Source organism: Acartia tonsa, chromosome 13 (assembly GCF_053477335.1).
Source record: "Acartia tonsa isolate MP-2025a chromosome 13, ASM5347733v1, whole genome shotgun sequence".
Taxonomy (NCBI): Eukaryota; Metazoa; Arthropoda; class Copepoda; order Calanoida; family Acartiidae; genus Acartia; species Acartia tonsa.
Window position 1 is genome coordinate 35,062,444 of NC_137272.1, and position 23,690 is coordinate 35,086,133.

Consider the following 23,690-nt stretch of genomic DNA (forward strand, 5'->3'; position numbering starts at 1 on the left):
AAGTCTAATTTAAATTAACCTATTATTTTCTTTACTTTTCTAAAACGTTCTAGAGAAATAGTCAAAAATAGAAATAGTTTTAAAATGAAAACACATTTTACTCGGCTTAGATTCCCTTGCCATGCAAGCATAAAATATAAAATTCAAAACTTTAAATAAAACTCTGATTCTTAGATTGATTACCTTAATTCTTAAAGTTTGCTAACCTTTTATACATTATCTGACAATCCATTTCCTTGAACTTAAGTCTTTGAAAATAAGTAAATAAATTTATTCAAAATACTTGATGAAAATGGACAAAATTTTTTCGTTGCTGTGCAAACATCTATTTATAAAATCATCAAAACCAATAAAAGATGTTATTCCTTATTCTAATTTCATGGCTTTAACAAAAAAAAAATTCCACTTACAACTCTTTTCTGGACATTTTTCCTACCCTAAATTGATTTTGTAGTTGATATAAAAGCTACCACAATTCAATATCTCCTTCTGTGTTTCTTTGTATATACGTTTAATTATTATTTGAATTTTATGTAAATATTTCTATTAAAAATATGTGTATATTCTTTATGTAACTTTTTCTCTCATCCAATTAACTGTTCTTATATATAACATATAAGATGCTTGACTACTTATTACTATCGGCATCCATTTTAAGTTATATTTAAACCCCACAGCCATCATACATTTCACCTTTTTAAAGATTTTCAAGTTTATTACCAATTCATTCATCAAATAGTTTTGTTGTTGTAACACTTCTATTTAGAAATATAGCTTAAATAAAAACATTTATTGAGTTTAAAATATCATACTAATATTGATTATTACTTAAACTGCTTTAATTGTCAAGAGGAGTTTTCCTTTCTTATAGATTTTTTTTAAACCCAAGATTCCAAAGCTTTCTGGTCCTATTCGTTTTCAAGAACTATTTTTTTTATTAACAATAATCTAATTATTTTTTAAGTGTTGCAGCTATGCTAAAAAAAAAGAAAAAATATATTCCGTCCATCTGCCCGTCCACCTGTCTGTCCATCCATATGTTCGTTAGCCGATCATCTATCCGTCCATCCAACAGTCTGCTTGTCTGTTATACACACCAGTTTTCCAATTGCTTTGATGTTTTTATTTTTTTTTTCATTTAAGAGCTTTGCTATCCATGGACGTTGTCATCCTTGTTCAACAACAGTTTAATTTACTAATAAAAACATTCTTACTTAAATATTTTTGCTCGTCTTTTCCATTTACAATGTAAAATTTAAGTAAATGTTACAAACAATAGTCCAATGCAGATAGAAAATTTTCCTTTAATCTTAGTTACCTTTTTGTCATGATTTGTTTTTTTTTTCAAAAAAAGGGTGGGTGGTTGATACAGGTTTTAAACAAATTTTGTTTGAACATTTCTAAACATAGGAGTTGTTGTGCAATGTACGTGATTGTCGTAGTGACCCTTATTTGTGTTCTCGTCCTGGACTGGAGTACCAGTTATCAGTGGCGCAGGTCAGGCGAAACCCCACGGGGCCACGCGTCAATCTAAATAGCCTACATTGTAGAACAACCATGTTTAAATGAAATGTTAAAATAGTGTAAGGTCCTAAAGGTTATAAACCCTAAATTAATTTTTGAAAAACCGTATCAACAAGAAAGTAAACTTCAGTTGAATTTCATCTTTGTTTTTATGGTTAAATATTTTTTTTCTTCAAATAGTTCAAGAAATTTAAACACAACATCTTTAAGGCCTTGATATAAAGATAAAGTACTGTTTAAACTTCTTAAACATAAACATTTAGCTGTTAATTTTTCCAATAATATTAATTTCATTCTTATTCTAAACTTTTCCGCATATAATAGTATGTTTATTTTCAACATTTAATTGCAAGCATTAAATATATAAAAAAAAAACTTAGCTTCTTAATGTAACCTTATCAATAACTTTTATAATGGATAAAAATGTTATTTGATGAATATTAGATTATTAAAGTATTGTCTTATAAATGCCTTAATAATTCACTCTTATGAAACCCTATAATGTTTAAGGATATTTGTTCTTCAAGTTATAACAAATTACTTGTTCTATACATTACATTTTTGAGTTAGGACCGTTTAGAGTCTTGTTTACTTTAGTATTCTCTTATGACTATTGTATAAATAGTTATAATTGAGAATAAAGCTATATTGTAATGTCAATAAAATGTGAATTAAGAAATATTTGATGTAAAGTATTTCTGAAATATCTTTTGATTCTAAAACATTTTAAAGATTTTATTTACACAAAAATCACTGCTGGGTTCCTTACCTTCCAACCATTTGGTTTGGGTTGAGATATCAAAATTTAGGGTCTTTTTGATTTCTCAACTCAATCTAATAAGAAAAAGTTTTCTCTTAACTCAGCTTATTGTTTCCCCTAAATACAAAGGTATGACCAACCTTTCCCTTTTATCCTCCACTATTAACTTTCCCTTGATCCCAACATAATTTTCTAGAGAAACTTTTTAAGACAGTTAATTTTTGTGCTAAGGCCTAGCATAAAAAGGTTACATGTTTTGATCTCTAGATTCCTCCCCCCAAAGTTTATTTGTACGATAAAGTAAAACATTATGGACCTATGTTTACTTACATAACACATTTAAACAAAACCCCTAAAAATGTTCCTAAATTTTACAGGACTTTTAATATTACCTTAGTCTTGTCCTAAAAATATTTCCCCCCCCCCCGTTGATTTTCCCCAGCCCCCTAGGGTTTAAGTAACAATTGAAACCTATTTGGCCTTAACAGGGATAGGGAGGAGAGGTTGTTACTACTCTTTGATTTTTTTAAAATCACATTTTTGTTGATCCTAACAAGACAATGAGGTATTGTTCTTGTGTCACCAAATTTTGATCCCGTGAACTAAATTCCCTTGCGGTGTACTTGGAATTTATTTTTGCAAAATTTTCAACAAGTAATTAAGTATTGTAAGAGGTCGAGGTGACCCAAATACAAATGAAAGTTGTGGTCTGTACATGCCAGAAAAATACATAGTCTGAGACCGCCGAATGTTATCAAAGAATAACCGACTTTTCTGTACATGTAAAAACAACATTATTCATTAATTCATTGATTATTAAGAGAATGATGTCTAAATTTCTTGACCCTAACTTAATCAATAGAGCTCAAAGCTCGTGTCTGCTCATGTACTTATTTATTTTCAATTTCAACTCTAATTCTGGTTGTCTTTAGGTAATTTAAAAAGAAAAAATATTTTTTTAACAATGTCTACAAAAAGAAATTTTTGTTTTAAAGGGGTGGTTGAACAGTAAACACTAATGTGTAAAATTTTAATCTTGACCTGGAGTCAGCTATTTGATCAGAGCTGACTCTAAGTTGATTCTATTTTACAATTCAATCTTGACTTGGAGTCAGTTCCCTGATCAGAACTGATTCTTAGTTGACTTTGATACTAATAAATCTTGACTTAAAACCAGTTCCTTGATCAGAACTGATTCTATGTTGATTTTGTCATATCTTGACTTGAAGCCAGCTCACTGATCAGAGCTGCCTCTGAGTTAATAATGTTACATTCTAACCTTGACCTAAAGCCAGCTCCCTGATCAGAGCTGACTCTGTGTTGATGTTAACTTACACCCATACTTGACCTGAAGTCAGCTGACTCTTAGTTAATTTCACATTGTTATTTACTTTATTTTACGACAATTGACTCTAAAATAATGTTGTTGACGTCAAAACTTAGTTTACTGCCAGTTTCATCCTTAGAACCTGACATTAAATTGACTTTCAGTTTTTAAAAAAATATTTAGATTAATATCGGGTAACCCTTAATATTTGATGTTAAAGTCAGCTACTTGGCCTTGAGTTGACTAACATTTTGTTTTTTAGAATTCTGTATGTACTTTACTTAACCTTCAGCCAGTTTAAGCTTTGAACTGACTGAGAGTTGATATAACATTTTCTTTTAAACTTACTTGTATTCAAACTGAACTTAAAAGATGCTTCGTTTATAAATTTCAGTTACATTTATTGAGCTCACATGACTGTAATTAGATATACAACCTTGCATTCCTTACAACTAAGAAAGATACCTGTTCTGGTATTAAATTTTGTACAGAAAAATTGTGTATCAAAGAACATTAAGTCATTACTTCCAAATGATGGTACCATATTTCCAGAAAAGTTGAATTTAAATATTCCCTTACCCTATCCTTATCCGATAAATTAATAACGTTACTCTGCTCTATTTTGTTTTGAACAAAGATTTTTAGATTTCAAATACTGGTTCAATACAAAGAAAAACATTGGCAACTACTTGCTTATGCATAATTACTTTTAAAAAAAGAATATAGTGATTTTTAGTTAAAATTGGTTAACTAACTTTATCTCTTTTCTATTGTCCTATTAGCCATGATTGAGAGTAGAATAGATATGACGCAAAACTTAACCTTCATCATTGGTTGCACTTATATAGAAATATTTTTTAATTCTGCATAATAATTTGTCAAATTATGATTTAAAGTTTTTGAAAAGACTGATTTCACTGAGGTTGCAAACAAGTCTTTTATGAATTTTGATTTTTCTTAAAAAAAAAAAAAAAAATTCTTTTACTTTACCTTAGTTGGTCGAGTTCAGAGTTTACCTAACAAGTTTTTAGCCTAAACCAGCTGTATTTTAATTTTCCTTGGATTTTAAAAATTTTTAAAACTAATAAAGACCAAACTGAAATGTCTCAATTTCTTTAATTATATCTTAGGTTAGCCGCAAGGCCAAGCCTTGATTAATTTTTATCTTTATTGTACTATATTATACTTTATTCATTTACTTAGGTTAGCCGCAAGGCCAAGCCTAGATTAATTTTTATCCTTATTGTACTTTACATATCAAGCTCACTAACAACTCAGGCCGGCTTCACAGCCATGCCTAGAATAATAATACACTTTACTAACAACAAAAAATAATATACAATTCATATACTCATATTCATAAATATATTAAGAGTTAAACAATTTTCTTTATTTTTTAGGTAATGAAAATCTGAAATGGATAAGATCCCCCTCAATTTACCAACATGACTTATTCCACCTGGAGAGATTCTGACTACATAAATAAAATAAAAAAAATTTTAAATGTACCATATTTTTATGATTTTAATCTAAATTTTTTCATCACAAACTAAAATTTTGTTGGCTTTAAACCTTATCCTTTTAAAAAAATGGTAAACCATTGAAGTAGTCAAATTAGAAATGTACTTTTATTAATTATGGCGGAGCTACTTTGTAATTTTAGTTATATATATTTAGTTATATTTAGGTAAGAAGCACAGAAAGAAGAAATGATCTTAATCATCATATAATTGTCTTAAACTTATTTTTAAGTAATTTTGGTCTTTACCGCAAGGAAAACTTAAATAACATATAACTTTATATTTTAGCCTTTCAATTATAAAATTTTCATTTGTCCTCAGAAGTTCACTTATATACATACATATACTTCAATCTTGCATTATTTGTTTATTATTCTATTGATCTTGTTATTATAAAGGAGTAAACCGAGATACTTGGACTCAACCCTGCGGATTTGCATTGAAATAAATCTTCATTCATTTTGCCAAGGATCTTCATGGTGCATAGCATGTTCCTCTCGGACAGAATAAGTATAAACATATAATCTCTGATAAAGAATAAAAGGAAAAAGGTCCTTCTAGTTTTTCCATTGACCTTATTCTTTTGCTTTCCCCCTCTAATCGTCTTCTTTTTGAGCAAAACTTTACTGTTACTAAATTATTTTCATTAAAGCTACTATATAATTTACTTTGATCCCAAGAGAAGTTAAACATTAATGTTTTAAGATAAAGAAAAGTGTTGGATTTGCTTTCTTACTTAGGTGATTTATTTTAAAACAATGACGTGTAATTTCCATTTTTGTCTTGGAGGAAACTGAGTTGTTTTGTATTTTTGAGTGTCGCGCAGAGTGTTGCATCCCTTGACCATTAGGGATATGGCGCCATATGTCTCTAAAAGTAACATTTCAGATTCATAGTTATTATAGGTAAAACACAGGTATGAGCCAAAAGAAAATCTTTTTTAAAATCGGGGTGACTGTTACATCACCAAATATAAACCTCTCTATAAAACAGAAGCTCAAGCCTATGTGTTATACCTATCCATGATACCAGAGAATATAATATAAAAATAGACACCTGATAATTTATCTATAATTCTATGCCTATATTTCAGCAAGATATTCACACAAACCTACCACACCATCACACAAAGATGATACGGCCATACCATGTTGAAAGTACCAGTTCTCGTCTGATATGACCAACAAAACTATAAATACAGAACAACCAAACTTGTATATAAAAAAATTGCTTTTATAAATAATATTTTTGTTGTAAATAAGAAAAAGAAGTAATATATAACGAGATTTTTCATAATATATGTTAGATGTAAATATTGAATTTTTATATAATGTTTGTAATTGTAAATATTGCTGGAAACAAGGAATACCATACTACTATTCACTAAAACCAACGGTTTGAGCAAGGTAGTCAAGAAGCGAGAGTGAACTAGTGTAGTGGTGTTCCATTCCTTATCCTAACAATAAAATTTGATATAGCTTGTGATTGGAAGCAATTCCAAAAGTCACTGAGTACTGTACATGTTGCAAAAAATAAATAGTTGAAAATTTCCTGAATAGATCCTTTAATTTTATTTATCTCTTTGATATTTTTTACTTTTCTTAAATTCCCCCTCTGAGGTTGTTTGAATCATACATTTTAAAAGGTCTTCGTAAAAATAATTAAGAAATCTAAAAAACTAAAGAAATAAGTAAAATCTCTAGATAATCATTTTTCCTTTCTTTTTAACATTAAATAGGCAAAGTACATAACAAAACTTTTTTAAACCCCAAAACTTTTTTTTAGTCCCCAACAATAGAAACGCTGTACTTGAGAAAAGGATTTTAGTACACGTCCACTTATAATCTCCTTTACTGCATAAACATACAAAATAGCTCACTACTTTCCTTACATTGCTAGTGGAGCATAATTACCCCCCCTCCCTCCATTTTATAAAATTGCTAGTTAAAAATAATTGTGTATTGATAGAGTTTTTGTTGTTGTTGTAACAGATTTATAGTATAGATGTACATACAGACAACTACATCCCTTCCAATTTTAAAGACATCTTCCGTCTGCTTATAAATTATTTTCTGCTACTTGGCTGTGTTAATATAAGCGACACCATTGGTTGATTTTCAATGACCCAATAGAAAGAATGCACAAGGTGGTTGCAATGGGGAGATACAGTTATTTAACCCTTTCTGCCTCTAGTGTTTTACTCTAATGTTGTTGTTGGGTTGTATTAACTGACTTTTTAAATTTTTTCGCATTTGTATCACCATTTGGGTCTAAAACTTATAGAATGAAGTATCAAGATAGATTTTATCAAATATATTTTCGCAAAATTTGTTGTTTTGCACACTTTGTGTAAGCTTGCAAAAATATCATCAGAAACAAATAAAAAACATTTACACACAATAAATTTGATGTTTTAGTCTTGCTAAATATACTCTGTTCCATAATTTATTTACTGGATATTAATCATGTTAACTAAATTTAAAATTAAATACAAAAATGAAGCCTGTATAATCCAATAAATTAAATAAAAAAATATCCCAAAATATGAAAATTCATTTTTCATATTAGATTGTTTTATTTTTTTCTTATTGCAGCCAGCCTTCTCCTTATTTTTTATATACAGTACACAGAATCCTTTTCTTTCAAAGCATCCAAGCAAGTACTTGAAAAGAATAAATATATTTGCATCGATGGAAAGAGAAGATCCTTTCTTTTACCAAATTATATTGATGGATGGGTATTAGGTGTTTTGTATTTAAAATATTTACACATAAAAAGGGAGAAATACTATCATCAGATAAGTTTTCTTTCTCATTAATGAAACAATAAAATCATGTAAGGCTGTCTAATGCATGCGCCTGTCTTGGGCCAAGACAATCCAAAACTAATGGTTAATGTTGTACATTTGATTTAGTATAAGTATAAACGATTTTTAAGTCTTTGTTATGAATGAAACTGTATTGGGTCAAGATTTTCACTATCATTCCAAAGAATGGGTTACTTCTAATTCCATAAGTTTTTCTATTTCCTTAGTCTCCAAATTAAATTTAAACACTTGACTATATTCTATTTGCTTTTAATACTTTTATAAAATATGACAAAATACTTTTAGTCATATTGTGCAAATGTTTTCCTACTCTGGTACCATTGACATATCTAAAAAGTAAATAAAAAGTATAAAGTAACCTTTGCTGGCATTGAGTGTGTGAGCTGTACAGGATATATGCTGTGAAGGTGCAGTAAATATGTAATAGAGTAATTAGGAATAGATTAAAAAAACAAATTTCTTTTGTGAGAAAATTCAAATGACTAACTTGTTTGATGTAAGGTGTTTTTTTAGTTTTGAAGCAAAGGTATTAAACTAATTAACTTAACATTTATTAGCTTTTTCAAATTATTGTAGCAAACCATACTATGAATAGAAGCAAAGATTGAGTGAAGGCTCTAAGAATTAAAGGAAATGACATCGTTTTTATCTTTTTTCTCTTGGTTGACTATCATAAGACTAAATTCAAACTATTTTTTTTTATTTTGATTACATAAATTAAACATAATTATCCAAAACAGCTGATGGACTTTAGTCTGGCACCTGTATAGCAAATCCTGAGCTGTCCTGTGCAGATTTAAACAAATGCAATTCTAACTTTGATGGGTATGTGAATGTGAATTTCAAGATAGAAAGATAGGGAAGGTATGTCATTACAGGATTTCTACATTCAACATTTCTTATATGATTTTAAACAGTGCCTGCAAATAAATATGCATTACTTGTCAGTTTGTGATATTTGAGTATTAAAAAATTATATTATGATATACAATTTGTTCATAGTGGAATAAACTTATTGTTACAAGATAATAAATTCTACAGTTTTGTTTTAATACATATGCATATTCTGATAAATATTTCTATAACTGATAAAGTACATTCAATAATAATAGACAGATTACACATATGAAATATTTATAAATATTTAATTATTATTTATTTCATCAGGATTTATTTTAATATTATAATTTAAGAAGCTAGATCTTTTTTCTTTTACAATTTTTATATGAAAAGATATTATTTATTCATTTCTACCCTGGTTGGCAAAGCAATATTTTCTTTTATTTGTTTTTCTTTTAAGAAAAAAAAAATGTGATATGAGTGGAGAATAAATACTGTCTGGTCTGGTTTTTCTAAAACAAAAATGTTTCACAAATATCTTAGAATATTGTCTGAAAGAGTTTTGATATCTTATTTAATATTTGTAAAAATTTGTATTTGTTCTTATTTATATTATTGAAATGTCTGTATTTGTTTTGTATACATATTTCTAGTATTGAGTCATGTGATTAAGGTATTAAGAATTCTTTTGATGAGTGAAATCCAAAGTGTTAATGAATGCAAATATAAAGTTTGAACATGCAAATAGTCCTGTACATGTTCTTTACCACCTATATGTATTACTATTTATCGCATCGTATTATAAACATCTTTCCGGCGAATATAAAATTTACAATTATAAGATAAAAACCAGTTCTTTAGCCTCGAGATGCCAAAGACACCTGGGCTAAAAAAGTAGTTTTCCACTTATGATTGTACATTCTTATAGTTGTAGAAAACTGGATATAATACAATGCTAAACATAATTTTTTCATCTGTATGAGAACCGGTTCTAATCCACCAGCTATTAATCGGTTTTGAATTAATACGTGAAAAGCTATTTTCTGTTCTACCTGACTATATAACAAGCTTTAACTAGACCATAGAAATTACTATTCTGCTCTAAACTAATGTATGTCACAATGATCATAAGAAATATAAAAAAATTAAACAACAACTTACATAGCTTTCAATCTTCTTTTTGATAATAATAGAAAAATATATTATATCCCAACTTTTTAAAAAATTATTTGAACCTTAAAATATTTATGTTTTGAACTTTATTTTTGTCTTTGTTGAACCCACTGTATTTACTGGTTGACTGCACCCAATGCAGATTTAACAGCAGTAGATTCAATTTAGAGTTATGTACAATCTTAAAATTTTAATTTTCTTGGCACTGGATACAGCTCAAGATAAATTTACATAACCTACATAGAAAAAAGTCAAAGAAGATAAAGTATATAATAGAATCTAGACGATTCTGCCTGGCTGGATTGAAATAAAATTGGAACTTTTGAAAGTCTCAAAAGTTATTCGGGCTTTTAGTAAAATTGCATGATTTCAGAAATTATCCAGACATATTATTAAAATTAATGCCTTTTTAAAATAATTTACTGAAAGCCAGATTGACTGGGATTCAGCCATTCACAATGAATTAAAACTTTATACAATGTGCAAAATTGAATTTAAACATGAATTTAGTAAAAAATGACTAAGAAATATTTGGATAAATATAATGATATTGGTACATTCGATATATTTTCTTTTTAAAAAGTATTATTTTAGTTTTGTCCAAACTGGACAATCATACAATTCAAGTTGGTAATAAGTTTTTTATTGAGCAAGTGCAACTTTTCTTTAAATTTCCAAGAAATATTTGAGGTTTTCAATTCTATACTTTATATTCTTTGAAAAGAGTTCTGTATAAATTTTGATAAAAGTCAAAATAATTATTATGGGAAAGTTCAGAATTGATTTTGTAATATATTAATCATAAAAATTAAAGATCATCACATACTTTTACACATTTTCACTAAATAGAAAATATGATATGGTGACTTTTACTTAATCTTTATCAATAAAGAGAAATTGAGATGATAAAAAGATTAAAGGGTGGAATGATAACGTATAATACATGTCATGGTAAATACTAAATATAATATAAACTTTGTTGGCTTTTTATTAATAAAATCAACAGTCTCAATGAAGTGATATGTACACAATTTGCATGAAGAATATTTAAAGTTTATCCAACAGGTCTTGGAGCAAAATTTAATTAAAAGTAATAATTAACTAAAGTAAAAAATTATGTTTAAATGCATTTAGTATTTATTCTAAATTATATATTGTCAAGATAATGAAAACCTGCAGTATTTCTACAAAGCCTTTCAGCAATTTTTTTTTCTTTTGTAGAAATACACCACAATACACTCATATTTAATATGTTTTTAATAATAGGAATTGCAAATAATTTACCAGATTTTGTTTTCATTACAGAATTGTTTGGGTTAAGTCATGATATGTAATTTAAAAAAAAAATCAGTGAACTAACGTTGAATAGCTAAACCTTTAATCTTGTGTTGCAGTTTGCAGCATTATTTTTATCACCATCCGCCAATTGTCTACTGGTTAATACAAAACAAGCCCCATATTACTAAATCATATTAGTTTTGAGCAATAGCACATAGGATTCAGCCACCAATTGATTATTTGATCAGGAAATGATAAAAGTTGCAATACTCCCTTCAAAGCTAGGCTGAAATATAATTCTATGAAGAAAAGTATGAACATTCACTAATCTCCATGAAACTGGATTTAGCAAGAAATGCAGAAAATGAATATACACATTTGGCAAGAACTATCTATCTATGTCAGGGAGAATATTAATACTTTAGGCTATATAAATGCATTTTATGAAATCTATGGATAAAGTGGGGGGGAAGTTTTGACACATTTGCGTAAACAGTGAGTATAGGCTTTATCTTTAAACTGAGAGGATAGGTTTCAAAAGAAAAATTCATTCTTATGTGATGAATTTTCCCAAGTTTAAAGTTTTTTGGATAGGCCCCCAGGTTCAGGAGCTGCAGGCCTCCAGGTTCAGGAGCTGTAGGCCTCCAGTTGGTCTCTGGACAGGTAATTATAATTTTTTTTTAAAAAAGAGATAGGGGTCAACTTTTTTGACAAAATAAGCATCTGTTTTGTTTAAATATGTAAATAACATTTTAAAATATGCATATTTTTCTTTTATATAAAATGACCTCTAAAAATGAACTGTTCAATATTTTTTTTTGATATTTACCTGTCCAGAGACCATCTGGAGGCCTGCAGCTCCTGCACTTTAAGGCCTATCCAAAAAATCTTAAAACTTGGGAAAATTTATTATATAAGAATGATTTTATCCCTAATAAGTAATAACCTATCCTCTCAGTCCAAAGATAAAGCCTATACTCACTGTTTATGCAAATGTGTCAAAACTTTCCCCACTCTTATTTATCTTTGAAAAGTAAAAAAATTATTGTCTGATTTAAAAAGTTTAGTAATGAGTTGGACCAAGGACGTCCAAGCTTTTTATTTGGGGTGGGGGGGGGGGGGATCCTTATATTATTTATATATAGGCAAGGACGTCCAAGCTGTTTTTATTAAAAATTTTGTGGGGGTAATCATCCCTTTACTTCCCCATCTGCAAGTCCATGAGTTTAATATTTTTGAATTTTTAAAAGCGAAGCTTTTCTATAATTAGGGTCGGTCCGTCTGTCCGTAACGGATAGCTTTTTTCGTTAATTTAGGCATGTTAGAATTTTCCTATCGATATCAAACTTTGCATGGTGATTCCTTTAGTAGTTAAGTACGTTTTAGAAAGCGTAGCAACTACATAATTATTACCAGAATGTCCGTACGTCCATTTTAAACATGTCGATTTTTTTACTTTTTTAACAACAAATTTTTATGTGATCTAATCTTCCGATTGATCTGATTTTTGGTATGTTGATTACTGGGACAACAAAGTATAATGTTATAAGCAAAGCAACTCTATAATCAAGTCCTAAATATGTAAGTATGTCCATAAACATTATCCTGTATCAAGCAGTTTTTCAACAAATTTACTTACAATTTTACTTTGATTCTGATACATTTGTATTCTGATTATTCAGTTCTGAAAGTATACAAGTGTTGATGTCCGTTTGTCCAACCGTTTCAGTGCTTTATGGATGTTACGATGATACAGTCATTGGTGCTCCTGAAAATTAAACCCATTACATCTAAGATCAGTTTACACTGAATCTGTAAGTTGGTATACAATGCTTGATTATCAGAAGATTAGCACTTTGCATTAGCAACTCTATTGTCTTAAAATATGTGATGCTTACAAAGCCCCATTGACGTCATGAATAGAATTTGAAACATTTTTTTCTGTTTAAATTTTCAATGTATAAGATAAAGTATAGTCTGAAAGAGCTTTACAATTCTCAAGAATATATGCTTTTACAATACATTCTTGGATATCTTTTTTATTTGTAAATGTTTTCTATTCAATACAGTTTTGTAATAAAAATATCTTTAAACCATAAACCAAGATGTATTTTATGCAAAGTGTATGAAACCCCAAACATCCATTTTCTGACCAAGAAAGTGTATGCAACAAGGTGTATTTAGTTTAATGAGAATAATATCCTTTATAAGTTTAAATGCACTGCTCCTGTGTGAAATAATGCACTCCAGGGCATCTAGTATAATACACTTCAGTTTATAACAAAATTCTATTCACAAGATGTTAATACACTGTAGCAGAAACCAGAAAGATTCAAATCAAATATACAAAGTTAGTTAGGTAAATACTAAATAGTTGATTAATGAATCAATCAACAAAGTTACAGAAACTTTTTATGTGTGGTTGATTGCTTGCATTAAAGGTTGATATTAGTTTATTTTCATTGAACAAATAAAGCCAAAGTTATTTGTGAAACAATTTGTGGATTGATAAAAGAATTGTTAATAGATTGATGTAAAAATTAATTAGTTAAAGATTAATTTAATGGAAACATGAATTGATGAACTTACCAATTAAGAGATTGATTAATCAATTGGTAGATGCAATGATTAGTAATTTGATTTACATTTTAGTTTTTAAATTGATTATCATAATGATATACGAATTTATATACTTTTATATTTGATGTATTTATTTCCAATTAATTGATTGATTAAAACAGTGATTTATTATAGATTAATCCAAACCTAATCAGTAAATTAGAAGTTTTACAGGTTAACTGTGAGAAGAGGATTCTCTAACAAAATTTCAAGCTTGGGAGCACTTGAATTCATAACTAGGAATATATTACACAGAATACAGTCCATACTTTTATATTATAGACGGATGGATAGATGGATATTTATATTTCCACTAATTTCATAAATCAGTGAAATATTTTATAAAATAAAGGATAAGTTTGTTTTGGCTGTAGCTTAAGATTTCAATAGCCTCTGAACCAATTGGGCTCCCCAACCCATGGAAACGTAGCATGGGTCCTGGGATAATCGAAGGCAATTTATTTTTAAGAATAAGATCTAGCTATTTTTCTCCAATTTCTGCCATTCTAAAGAGCTTCTGGATTCTCGAGACAAAGTAGCAAGTTATACAGTACATACTTCAATATAATAGACTTCAATAGACAGACATAATATACACTTTACAGTACGTACACATATAGAAATCTTGATTTTTAGTTGTATAGAAAATTGGATATTTAGGTATACAGAAGGATAAACATGAACATACTTAATGTATATTAGATATTACCTAACAACAGGGTACCAATGAAGTGTGGGGGAGGACTCAGCCCAAAGAGCACACACAGCAATAACAAGGGTAATGTTGAACACAGCTGACCCAACCACTCCACTCACTCCAATATCATCCTGTAAGGATAGATAGATACATTAATTAAATTACAGATAATTAGATAAATATATATCATTATATTTTCGAACTCTATATCAAATTGTTATAAGTTATAACAGGAGTTTTTCAACTAATAATTTTTTGACAGATATCAAATAAACTTGGAAGAGAGCTAAATAATGATAGAGAGATAGATGAATATATCTATAGACAAATAACCATCCTTTTTTATAAAGTAGAAAGTTTTTTTTTTGGTATGAAGCCTAAAAATCTCATTAACTAATGAACTTATTAGGTTCTTTATTTTAGGTCAGCTTTGCATGGATTCTCTGATGATTTTAGTCTATTCTATTTTCAGATTTAAGTCTTAGGTTGGTTTTAAACTATGTTTATTCCCTCTTTAACCCTTTGAATAGAAAGCCACTAGATGCAAGGGGAATAGCTGCTTTTTCATTGTAGAGAGAGACATCGGAAAACAGAAAAATCAAAGGATGTAAAGAAGGAAGCAACACAATAATAAGGAACACAAATGATAAATATAAAAAAATTATAAAATATAAATAACAATTCAAAAACTTACAAAAATAGTGATTTTTGTCTTTATTGTAACTTGTTACATATGCAGAAAACTATTCAAATGCTTAAGGAAAAATAATAGCAATTAAAAAATTGGAAGGGAATACCTTGGCTACAAAGACGCCAATAACAGCTGTTGCCAGCTCAGGAGCGGATGATCCTGCCGCCATAAAAGTTGCACCAGCAACATCAGGTGACAAGCCAAGTGCTGAAATTTAATAATATTAAGTGCAATATAACTTGAGGCAGTTACTGAACAATTAAGTCAGTTACTAACAATTAAATGTGTGGCATTTAAATTAAATTTTGTAGATTTAAACATGTTTAATTGTTCCTTTAGGCTTGAAATTGTTTAAATTATAAGGGGGCAGGGGGTCTCTGTGCTCTCAAAACACACTAAGGAAAATCACTGAAGGTCTAGTAGTATGTAATAAAATATTTAAGCCTAAAAAGCATCTTTTTAACATACTGACGGAAATTTAGAACTATTGAGAATCTTTACTATTAAAAAAATATATTTTGTGCGTATAATATGAGACATTTCATGATATATTTTTTCTTGCTAAAATTGATTTTTAAATTCCAATGAAAATTAGTAGATTTAATTAATTATTTATCAATATATCCAAAAAGTATATTCCATTACGATTGTTTTTGCTCGTTGTCGGAAAAGAGTTAAAAATGGTTCCTACTGCTGCTTTGTTGCGCGACATAGATGATAGAGAAGGCACAGAACATTCAGACAAACGTCATGCAATTAAAGGGTTGATTGTGTGACGTTTGGCGTAATTTTGCACTTCCATAGCAATATTTTATTCATAGATGCATCCTGTCGGTAGCTTTACAAAGTGTATAAAAAATCAGCCATGTGACGTCATAAAAATCAGTGAGATGAGAGGAGAAGTGGGAAAGAAAACCCATAAAAAAGAGATGGAAAATTTTTTATCTTTATGACGTCACAAGGCTGATTTTGTGAGACACTTTGTCCAGCTACTTCTGAATAAAAATCTAAAAAAACCTACCATCAGAAAATCTTGTGAGAGATGGCACAAAGTATTCATCACAAACAATTGCCAAACCTAAAATATATATAAATTATTTTTATATTTCATTCAAAACTTCTTTTGAAAATTATAGGCTTGCCTAGATGTTTGGGTTTTCATATAACTAACTTAAGATGGTTTGTGTGACAACCCCTCCCCCCTTCCCCATATCCTTATACACATATTGCCCAATAATCATAATGAAGTTCATGTGATACTGCTAATAAAACTTAAAACTATTTGACATAACCATGAATGTGTTACTTTTCGGTTTTAATTGGACATAAAATACATTACTATCAGCGGACAATGATTAAAGTTTGATAAATCCGAACACATGACAAAGACAAAAGAGACAAAACGTCCTTATCAAATATAGTTCTCTGGGATGGAATATGTAAATTTTACCTAGAAACATGTAGACAGCCACCAGAATGTGGAAAATAACTCCTCCATGTTGGCGAGCACTAGAAATAATAAAAAAAACATAATATGAATTTTTATAGTTGCTTTACAAAATGATAAAAAACTAATTTACTCTTATAGTACGTTATTGTAAAGTATTTGCGTTACAAATGATATTAAGGGATGTCTCAATGGACAATAATTATTGTACCCCAAATTATCATAAACAAAATAACCCAATTTTATAAAAAAATATGGGTGGAAAAATTGGAAGTCCATTATACATTTTAATCAACCCATGGTAAGCCAGTATGACGTCATTTTTTATGGGCATTTTAAAAAGCTTCGTGTAGTAAACCTTTAAGAGTTTCAAAGTTGAAAAAAAATATTTCTAAGAGGATAATACCCAAAATTTAAATCTTACCTGATTATGAAGGATATTTTTAGTATTTCATAAAAAAAATAAACCTGTCTTGATCCATTTTGATGATATAATATAAAAAAATACCTGTTTGAAAATTAAAAAAAAAAAACATTATTCTGAGAAAATACCACAAGCCACATGCAAAAATAATGTGTAAGTGGATACCAACCTTTTATTTAGGATAGGATTGGGGAATTGGGTAATGGCTGGGGCTATGCAGTCTCCAGTCTCGTTAGCATTCTAAATTAGTGTATATGTGGGGGTGTTTGTTAGAATTAGTTACCATTCTAGCAGCAGTGTTCCAAGAATTCTTGATGAAAACTGGTTGTCAAAAAAAAACAACAAATAAATGCATAATTAAAATATTAAAACCAAAAATATACCATTTCATATTTTTAGGCAAACCTTGGATGTAATGATAGGATGGAAAGCATGTTTTATATCTTTTCCAACCTACCTTAATATGAAAGTTGATGTAATAAGAGCTTTGCAGATTAAAAAGATTTCACATACTTTCTGATATTTTTTTTCAGGCAAACCTTGGATGTAATAATAGGATGGAAAGCATGTTTTTATATCTTTTCCAACCTACCTTTTACCCAGGCCAGGCCTGGGAAACTGAGTTATGGCCGCAGGGATACAATCTCCTGTCTCGTTGACATTCTAAAACAAGGATGATAACATCCAGATTTGCAAAGCAGTGAAATATTCAAACTTAGAAAGATAAACTTAATCATTGCAAATAAAGGTAAAATACTTTATGCACAAACAAATAATGTTTCAGTAAAAGCGAATGAATGTCTCTTTGTACCTATAAATAAAGCTGACTGATTTGGTTCTCCTTCAAAGTAGAATTATATGTATTTTTGGAAGAGTCAGTTAAAAAATGAACAATATTAGTTCATTTCTTTTCTTTTAAGAAAGATGTAAATCTTGGATGGGGGGGGGGGGTGAAGTAGACATCATCCCCCTCTGGGAAAAAATTTATAAAGGATAGAAACGATATTAATTTAATGCTTGTCTAGAAACTACTACATTAATTATTAATAATAATTTAAACAAGTACATAACTAAAGTAACAAATGTTAGAGATAATATCTAGGTCCATAAAGTCAAATAAAAGCTACGATATGATAAGGAAACGCTTTTGTAATCAAGAAACTTCTGAATAAGATGAATATTAAACTTTCTAAATTTTTTCTTTAACATTTATTCAACCAATAAACTTTTATTCTTCAATAATGAAATAAACTTTTTTTAGTGTTCTTAAAATGCTGCCAAAATGATCACAAAAATATTATTCTAATTGAAAATTGAGTAGCTTTTCAAAATTAAATCCTTTTTTTTCTGTTACCAATACTCTGCTTTTCACAAGCATTAAACCGGTTATCATTTAAGTAAAAATTAATCTAACATATGATTTTTCATCAACGTGTCCGTGGTCAACTCCAGCCATACGAGAAATATATTATTTATATATTATAAGATTTATTATTCTTTCCTGTAAAAATATACTTTTATTCAATAATGAAATTCAGAATTTTGTAGAGGAACAATTTTAAAAATTTTACTTCAAGATTGACAACTATTCAATTTTATTTAAAATCAATTTATTTTATTTTTAATATTATATTTTATATTATACTAGCGGCTACATGCTTAGAATTGATTGAAGCGCTAGGGGCCTTTAAGTTGGGGGGGGGGGGGGGGTTGAAGGAAGTCGACCCCTTATTTTCAATTTAAGTTTAAAAAAAAAGAGTAAATTTGTTTGAGTGGGTCTTTTTTACTAAGAGGGTAGAGACACCCTCCCCCAAAATAGTAAAAAACCTTCTCCGGAAATATAAGTAGCTTCGTTGCAAAGGAGATTCATATCGGTTCAATGCTTAGCGAGATCCTTCGCTACAGACAAAAAAACTTACTACTTTATGTAATAGGATGACAGTAGGAAAAATGATTTTAGCATATACATATCAAATCCACTAGTTGTCGCGCCATGACTACAGACTTTGAAAATGAATACTTTTACCTATTTTAAAGCCAGACAATAAAAATGTGGAGACTATATAACAATTCATTGACATACATACATAGTTAGAACTTTTCACAAAGCTATCAAAGGTTTGATTGTCTACATAGATAATAAATAATAGACCTAATAAACAAAGTTAAAGACAATGTCATCATCTATATCTTGGTGGATAATAATATTGGAAAAAAGATTGAAAAAAATATACATTAAAATGATTATTCTGCTTAATTTTAAATATATCTTTTAAACATATTTTTTGTTGTTGTAATTTGTTATTAAACTTAAAATTGATGTATATTTGTAAGTAGAACAGAACAGCTACTCCATACTTGCTGCACTTCCTTGTTACAAATAAAGATCATAAACTATTTTCTTTTTTTATATTATCTAATAATCTTGCGACATTATTTCTTCTTTTTTTCAATCAGACACATAATTAAATAATATTATATGTATATTTGTGACAAAGCAGGGATGAAAGGATATCACATTGAAAGATAAATTGATAATTAAAAAAATCTAAAAATCTAAATCGGAGGTAGATTCTGAAAAAAATTTTGTTCATTTAGTGAGAAAAAATTATTAGTGACGCTAAATTATTTTTGTGAAAAATCCTTCAAAGTCGCATACAAAATCTACAAAAATTAAATAAAATCATAAAAGGGTTATTATCATAAGATTTTGTTCAATTTTTGTAGATTTTTATGCGATTTTGGAGGATTTTTTAATAAAACAACTTTGCCTCACTAGGCGACCCTAATTTTTTGTAACAAGCCACCTCAGCTTCAGAACTTTGAATTTTAAAATTTTTAGAAAACGTTTTAAAGCATCCAAATTAAATCTTCTTATCTAATTTATATTTATTATTTGCCCTGTAAGGTTTATCATGTTTTATTGCTATATACTATCTGTATTAAGCTTTATTGATTCAGCGGTAAGTACAATCGTAGTCATCAGACAAACACAAAGACAAGCTACCACTTGAAATTATAGATATAAAAAAGATAACCTATATGGCTATAGGGAACTACATTTAGTCTCCTTCAATCCCAAAATAGATTTTAAAAGTGGAGGCTCAGCTTGTTATATGGACAAACTGAAATCTTGGGGGATGAGTTTAAAAGCTTGAATAGAGGTGGATTCTTAAAAAAACCTTTTTGGCTCACTAAAATCAGTGAGGCTCGCTAAAATTTTTTTTTGGAAAATTCTCTAAAATTGCATAAAAATCTACAAAAATTAAATAAAATCATAAAAGGGTTATTAATATAAGAATTTGTTTAATTTTTTAAAGATTTTTTATGCGATTTTGGAGGATTTTTCACAAACTTTTTTAGCGAGCCTCACTGATTTTAGAGAGCCAAAAAGTTTTTTAAGAAGCCACCTCTGTCCTAATTTCTACTACCAAAATAATATCTAATAAAAGTCCCCAAAGTGCGTAGGCCAACGAATGAATGAACTTGTTAATATCTGTTTTACCTTAATTTCTTCTTCAGTTTCGTGTATCTTTTCCATTTCAACCTCTTCGGCGTTTGCATTTCTTTCAAGTAGTTCCTAAACGTCAATTCAATCAAAGTCTTTTTTCGTGGATTTTTTTATCCATAATTTTTTTGTAAAATTTAATTTCAACCAAATAATGAAAAATGGAGTTTTTTTGTCCAACTATTGCTTGTCTGTGCGTCCGAAAGCCACAATAAGGTCTAATGAAATAAGACTAATAATTATTGCATTGATTTAAAATAAATAAAAAAAAACATCTAAAATTAAGTTATTCAATCTTTTCTTATACGTATAATAGTTACCTAGTTACTTTTTTTTAACATAAATCAAAATGGTTCGAATAGATGAAAGCGAGGAAAAAAATATTAATAAAACACAAAATTCATTCAAATTTAATTTTAACCTATGAAAGAAAAATTCAAAAATAGAAAATATGAAAGAGGGAAATAATGAAAGAATTGGTAGGATGTAAAATAAAAAGGATAAAGATATAAAATGAAATACAGGAATATTTATTTACAGCATGGCTGGATTAGAACCGGTTTTCAGCCATACTGAAAATTCATGAATAGCATTGTACAAAAGAAAATTTTTTACAAATATAAATAAAATTATAAAATTAAAACTGGTTTAAATTTTTTAATCTTTTATTATAATATCCGCAGATAGCTGTCTATAATACGATGCGATGAATAACTATTATTCTATTTTGTCAATTAGACTTTGGAATGTTCCTTGTAATTTTTTAGTTCCATTTCTTCCTCTGGTGAGAGCTTTCCTTGTTGGCTTTTCTGGTTTTAAAACATAATTAGAATTTCAACAAAAAGAGATGAAAATTTAAGTTATCAGTTAGTTTTTAGGTTCAAGATAAACCCCAAACAACATGATATTTTAAGACATTAAAAAAGTTTCTTATTGTTGGAATATCTACTGGATTGGGTTAAAAGTAAGAATGGATAGAATGCCATGGCCCGTACACAGGAATAAATCATACAAAGTTAGAATTTTCAAAAAGTCATTGCAATGAAAGACATGGTTGTCAAGAAAAGTGGATGAAGGAAGACTTTTAGAGAAAAATAATGTTATGCTTGTTTTAGGTTAGGTTAACGAAGGCATAGGTAATCATGTCACCCACTGGGCTAGAGCATAATTACAGGGAGGCGTAAGGCTAGCGGGAATGGGGTATTCCTGTCCAGTTTTTTGTTTATGGACCGATAGGTCATCATTTATTCACGAGGGTAAGAAATATTCATTCCTAAACAAAAAACTGGACAGGAATATCATTCTCATTTAAACAAAAACTCATTTTTATGCTAAATTATATATATTGAAAATAAGTGTTCTTTTCAAAAAATATTATAAATATGAAAAAAGGAGATTATTTTCTTTCTTTTAGTAATTAATAAAAATTCTAAAATCTTCAAAAAAAAATTAAAATCTTCTAAAATCATACCAGGGATATAAATGAGATACCAGGGAAATAAATGAATATTTACATCCACTATTTAAGGGGTTGTTTATATGGGAATGAGAATTCTTCGTTGGTTTACGTTTGAGTAATTTTTAAACAAGATATCATTAAGATAGGTACACACACACACACAAATATTATAACCATCAAAGAGTCTACTTGCACAACAGATATATAGTATAGATGTATATAATACAGACAACAAACCTTCCTTCCTTTTTCAAAGATCTTTTTCGTCTGCTTCTAAACTATTTTCTGCTACTTGGCTGTGTTAATATAAGCGACGCCATTGGTTGATTTTCAATGACCCAAGAACTTAGAAGGGTTGCACAAGGTTGATACGATGGGGAGATACAGTTATTTAACCCTTTCTCCCTCTAGTGTTTTACTCTAATACTTGCACACTTTTGGAGCAGCTTCACTTTAAATAAGAAGAAAACTTAAAACTGAGCAAAATCAAATTTTTCCAATTATGTTTCCTGGTGTAATTTTTCAAGTTTCTCCCGGATTTCAAGTTCTTTGGTCTTCAGTAACTCCAACTTTTCCTGCTCAAGCGACAGCTCTAAAAATGGATATAGAATATATGTGAATATCATGACAGGGAGAAAAGATGTTCTATTTAGGTTGCTAACATAGAATTCATTTATTTTTCAGTTAGTTCATTCAGCAGAAGGGGAGGGTATTGGGTAAAGGGGGTGGATGGGAGTATCGTTATTTTAGCCCGCTGCGAGTTTCACTTTATTAGAAATTTTGAAAAACTGGTGTAACATCCAAAAAATGATTAATCCGTTACTCTGTAACTAAACATGAATGATGACATCCATAAAATCGAAGCTTAATAGTTTAGAGGGTCAGCTAAACGAACAGTACAAATGCATTAATTATTCAACATTATTTTTTTAGTCAATTACAACATGCTTAATATGGATATACTTACATTTTAAAATTTAATAATAAAGATTCTTCGCTTATAAGATTATGTTTTATCATTCTAGGAATCGAGATCCCAAAATTAAGTGTTTAATAGAGGCGTCCTTTCTGTTAATGATTAAAGAGTAACTTCTATTGTTAAATTGTACCTAACTGTAACAGAATCATTACAAGTGTGAATCAATAGGACAATTCTAATATTCCTAAGTACACAATAATTGCAATTCGTAATGTTGGACAGACCGATCGTAATTAAAGACCTTATTCTAAAAAAGGCTTTAAAAAATAAAATATTTTATGAATGAATATAATTTATATCTTTCTACATCTTTAAGAAATAATTATGTAATTTGCTAAAGTTTTTAATATTATACATTTGTTTTTGTATTATAGTGGATTATAAGATGGGCGTTACCTTTTGATTTTGGCATATCTGGCATGGTTTCCATATCCTTATGTACTGACAGTAAGTTTCTTCTAGAGCCCAGTCCAGAGTAATCTTGCTCTTCGTTGTAATTCTCACCATTGCTAAAATTCAAATTTTATAACGTCTTTATAAATTAATAAGGATAACAACATCCATAAGTAGCGAAGCTCAAAAATTATGGATGGATATCCGGAAAATATGAACTATAG

The 23,690-nt window shown here is 28.8% G+C and overlaps 1 protein-coding gene and 1 long non-coding RNA gene across 6 annotated transcripts in view; one reads left to right on the top strand and one right to left on the bottom strand.

Annotated features, from left to right (window-relative positions):
* LOC145303776 (putative sodium/potassium/calcium exchanger CG1090) overlaps positions 1–23,690 on the bottom strand; it is an 85,567-nt gene that overhangs the window by 59,741 nt on the left and 2,136 nt on the right. For 3 of the 5 annotated variants that reach the window (XM_080145385.1, XM_080145384.1, XM_080145388.1), the window contains exons 3-11: positions 23,470–23,582; positions 22,604–22,686; positions 21,384–21,444; positions 20,633–20,703; positions 17,297–17,367; positions 16,707–16,765; positions 16,278–16,334; positions 15,363–15,463; positions 14,578–14,696 (exon numbers count right to left, since the gene is read on the bottom strand). In XM_080145385.1, the coding sequence (XP_080001511.1) occupies positions 14,578–14,696; positions 15,363–15,463; positions 16,278–16,334; positions 16,707–16,765; positions 17,297–17,367; positions 20,633–20,703; positions 21,384–21,444; positions 22,604–22,686; positions 23,470–23,582 (735 nt within the window). Of the gene's footprint in view, positions 1–14,577; positions 14,697–15,362; positions 15,464–16,277; positions 16,335–16,706; positions 16,766–17,296; positions 17,368–17,719; positions 17,791–20,632; positions 20,704–21,383; positions 21,445–22,603; positions 22,687–23,469; positions 23,583–23,690 lie in introns of all 5 variants that reach the window. The other 2 variants (XM_080145387.1, XM_080145386.1) reach the window with 1 other exon arrangement.
* Positions 853–6,675, top strand: LOC145334905 (uncharacterized). Its single transcript, XR_013885045.1, has 2 exons — positions 853–5,641; positions 6,225–6,675. It is a non-coding gene; the product is annotated as an uncharacterized LOC145334905 (long non-coding RNA).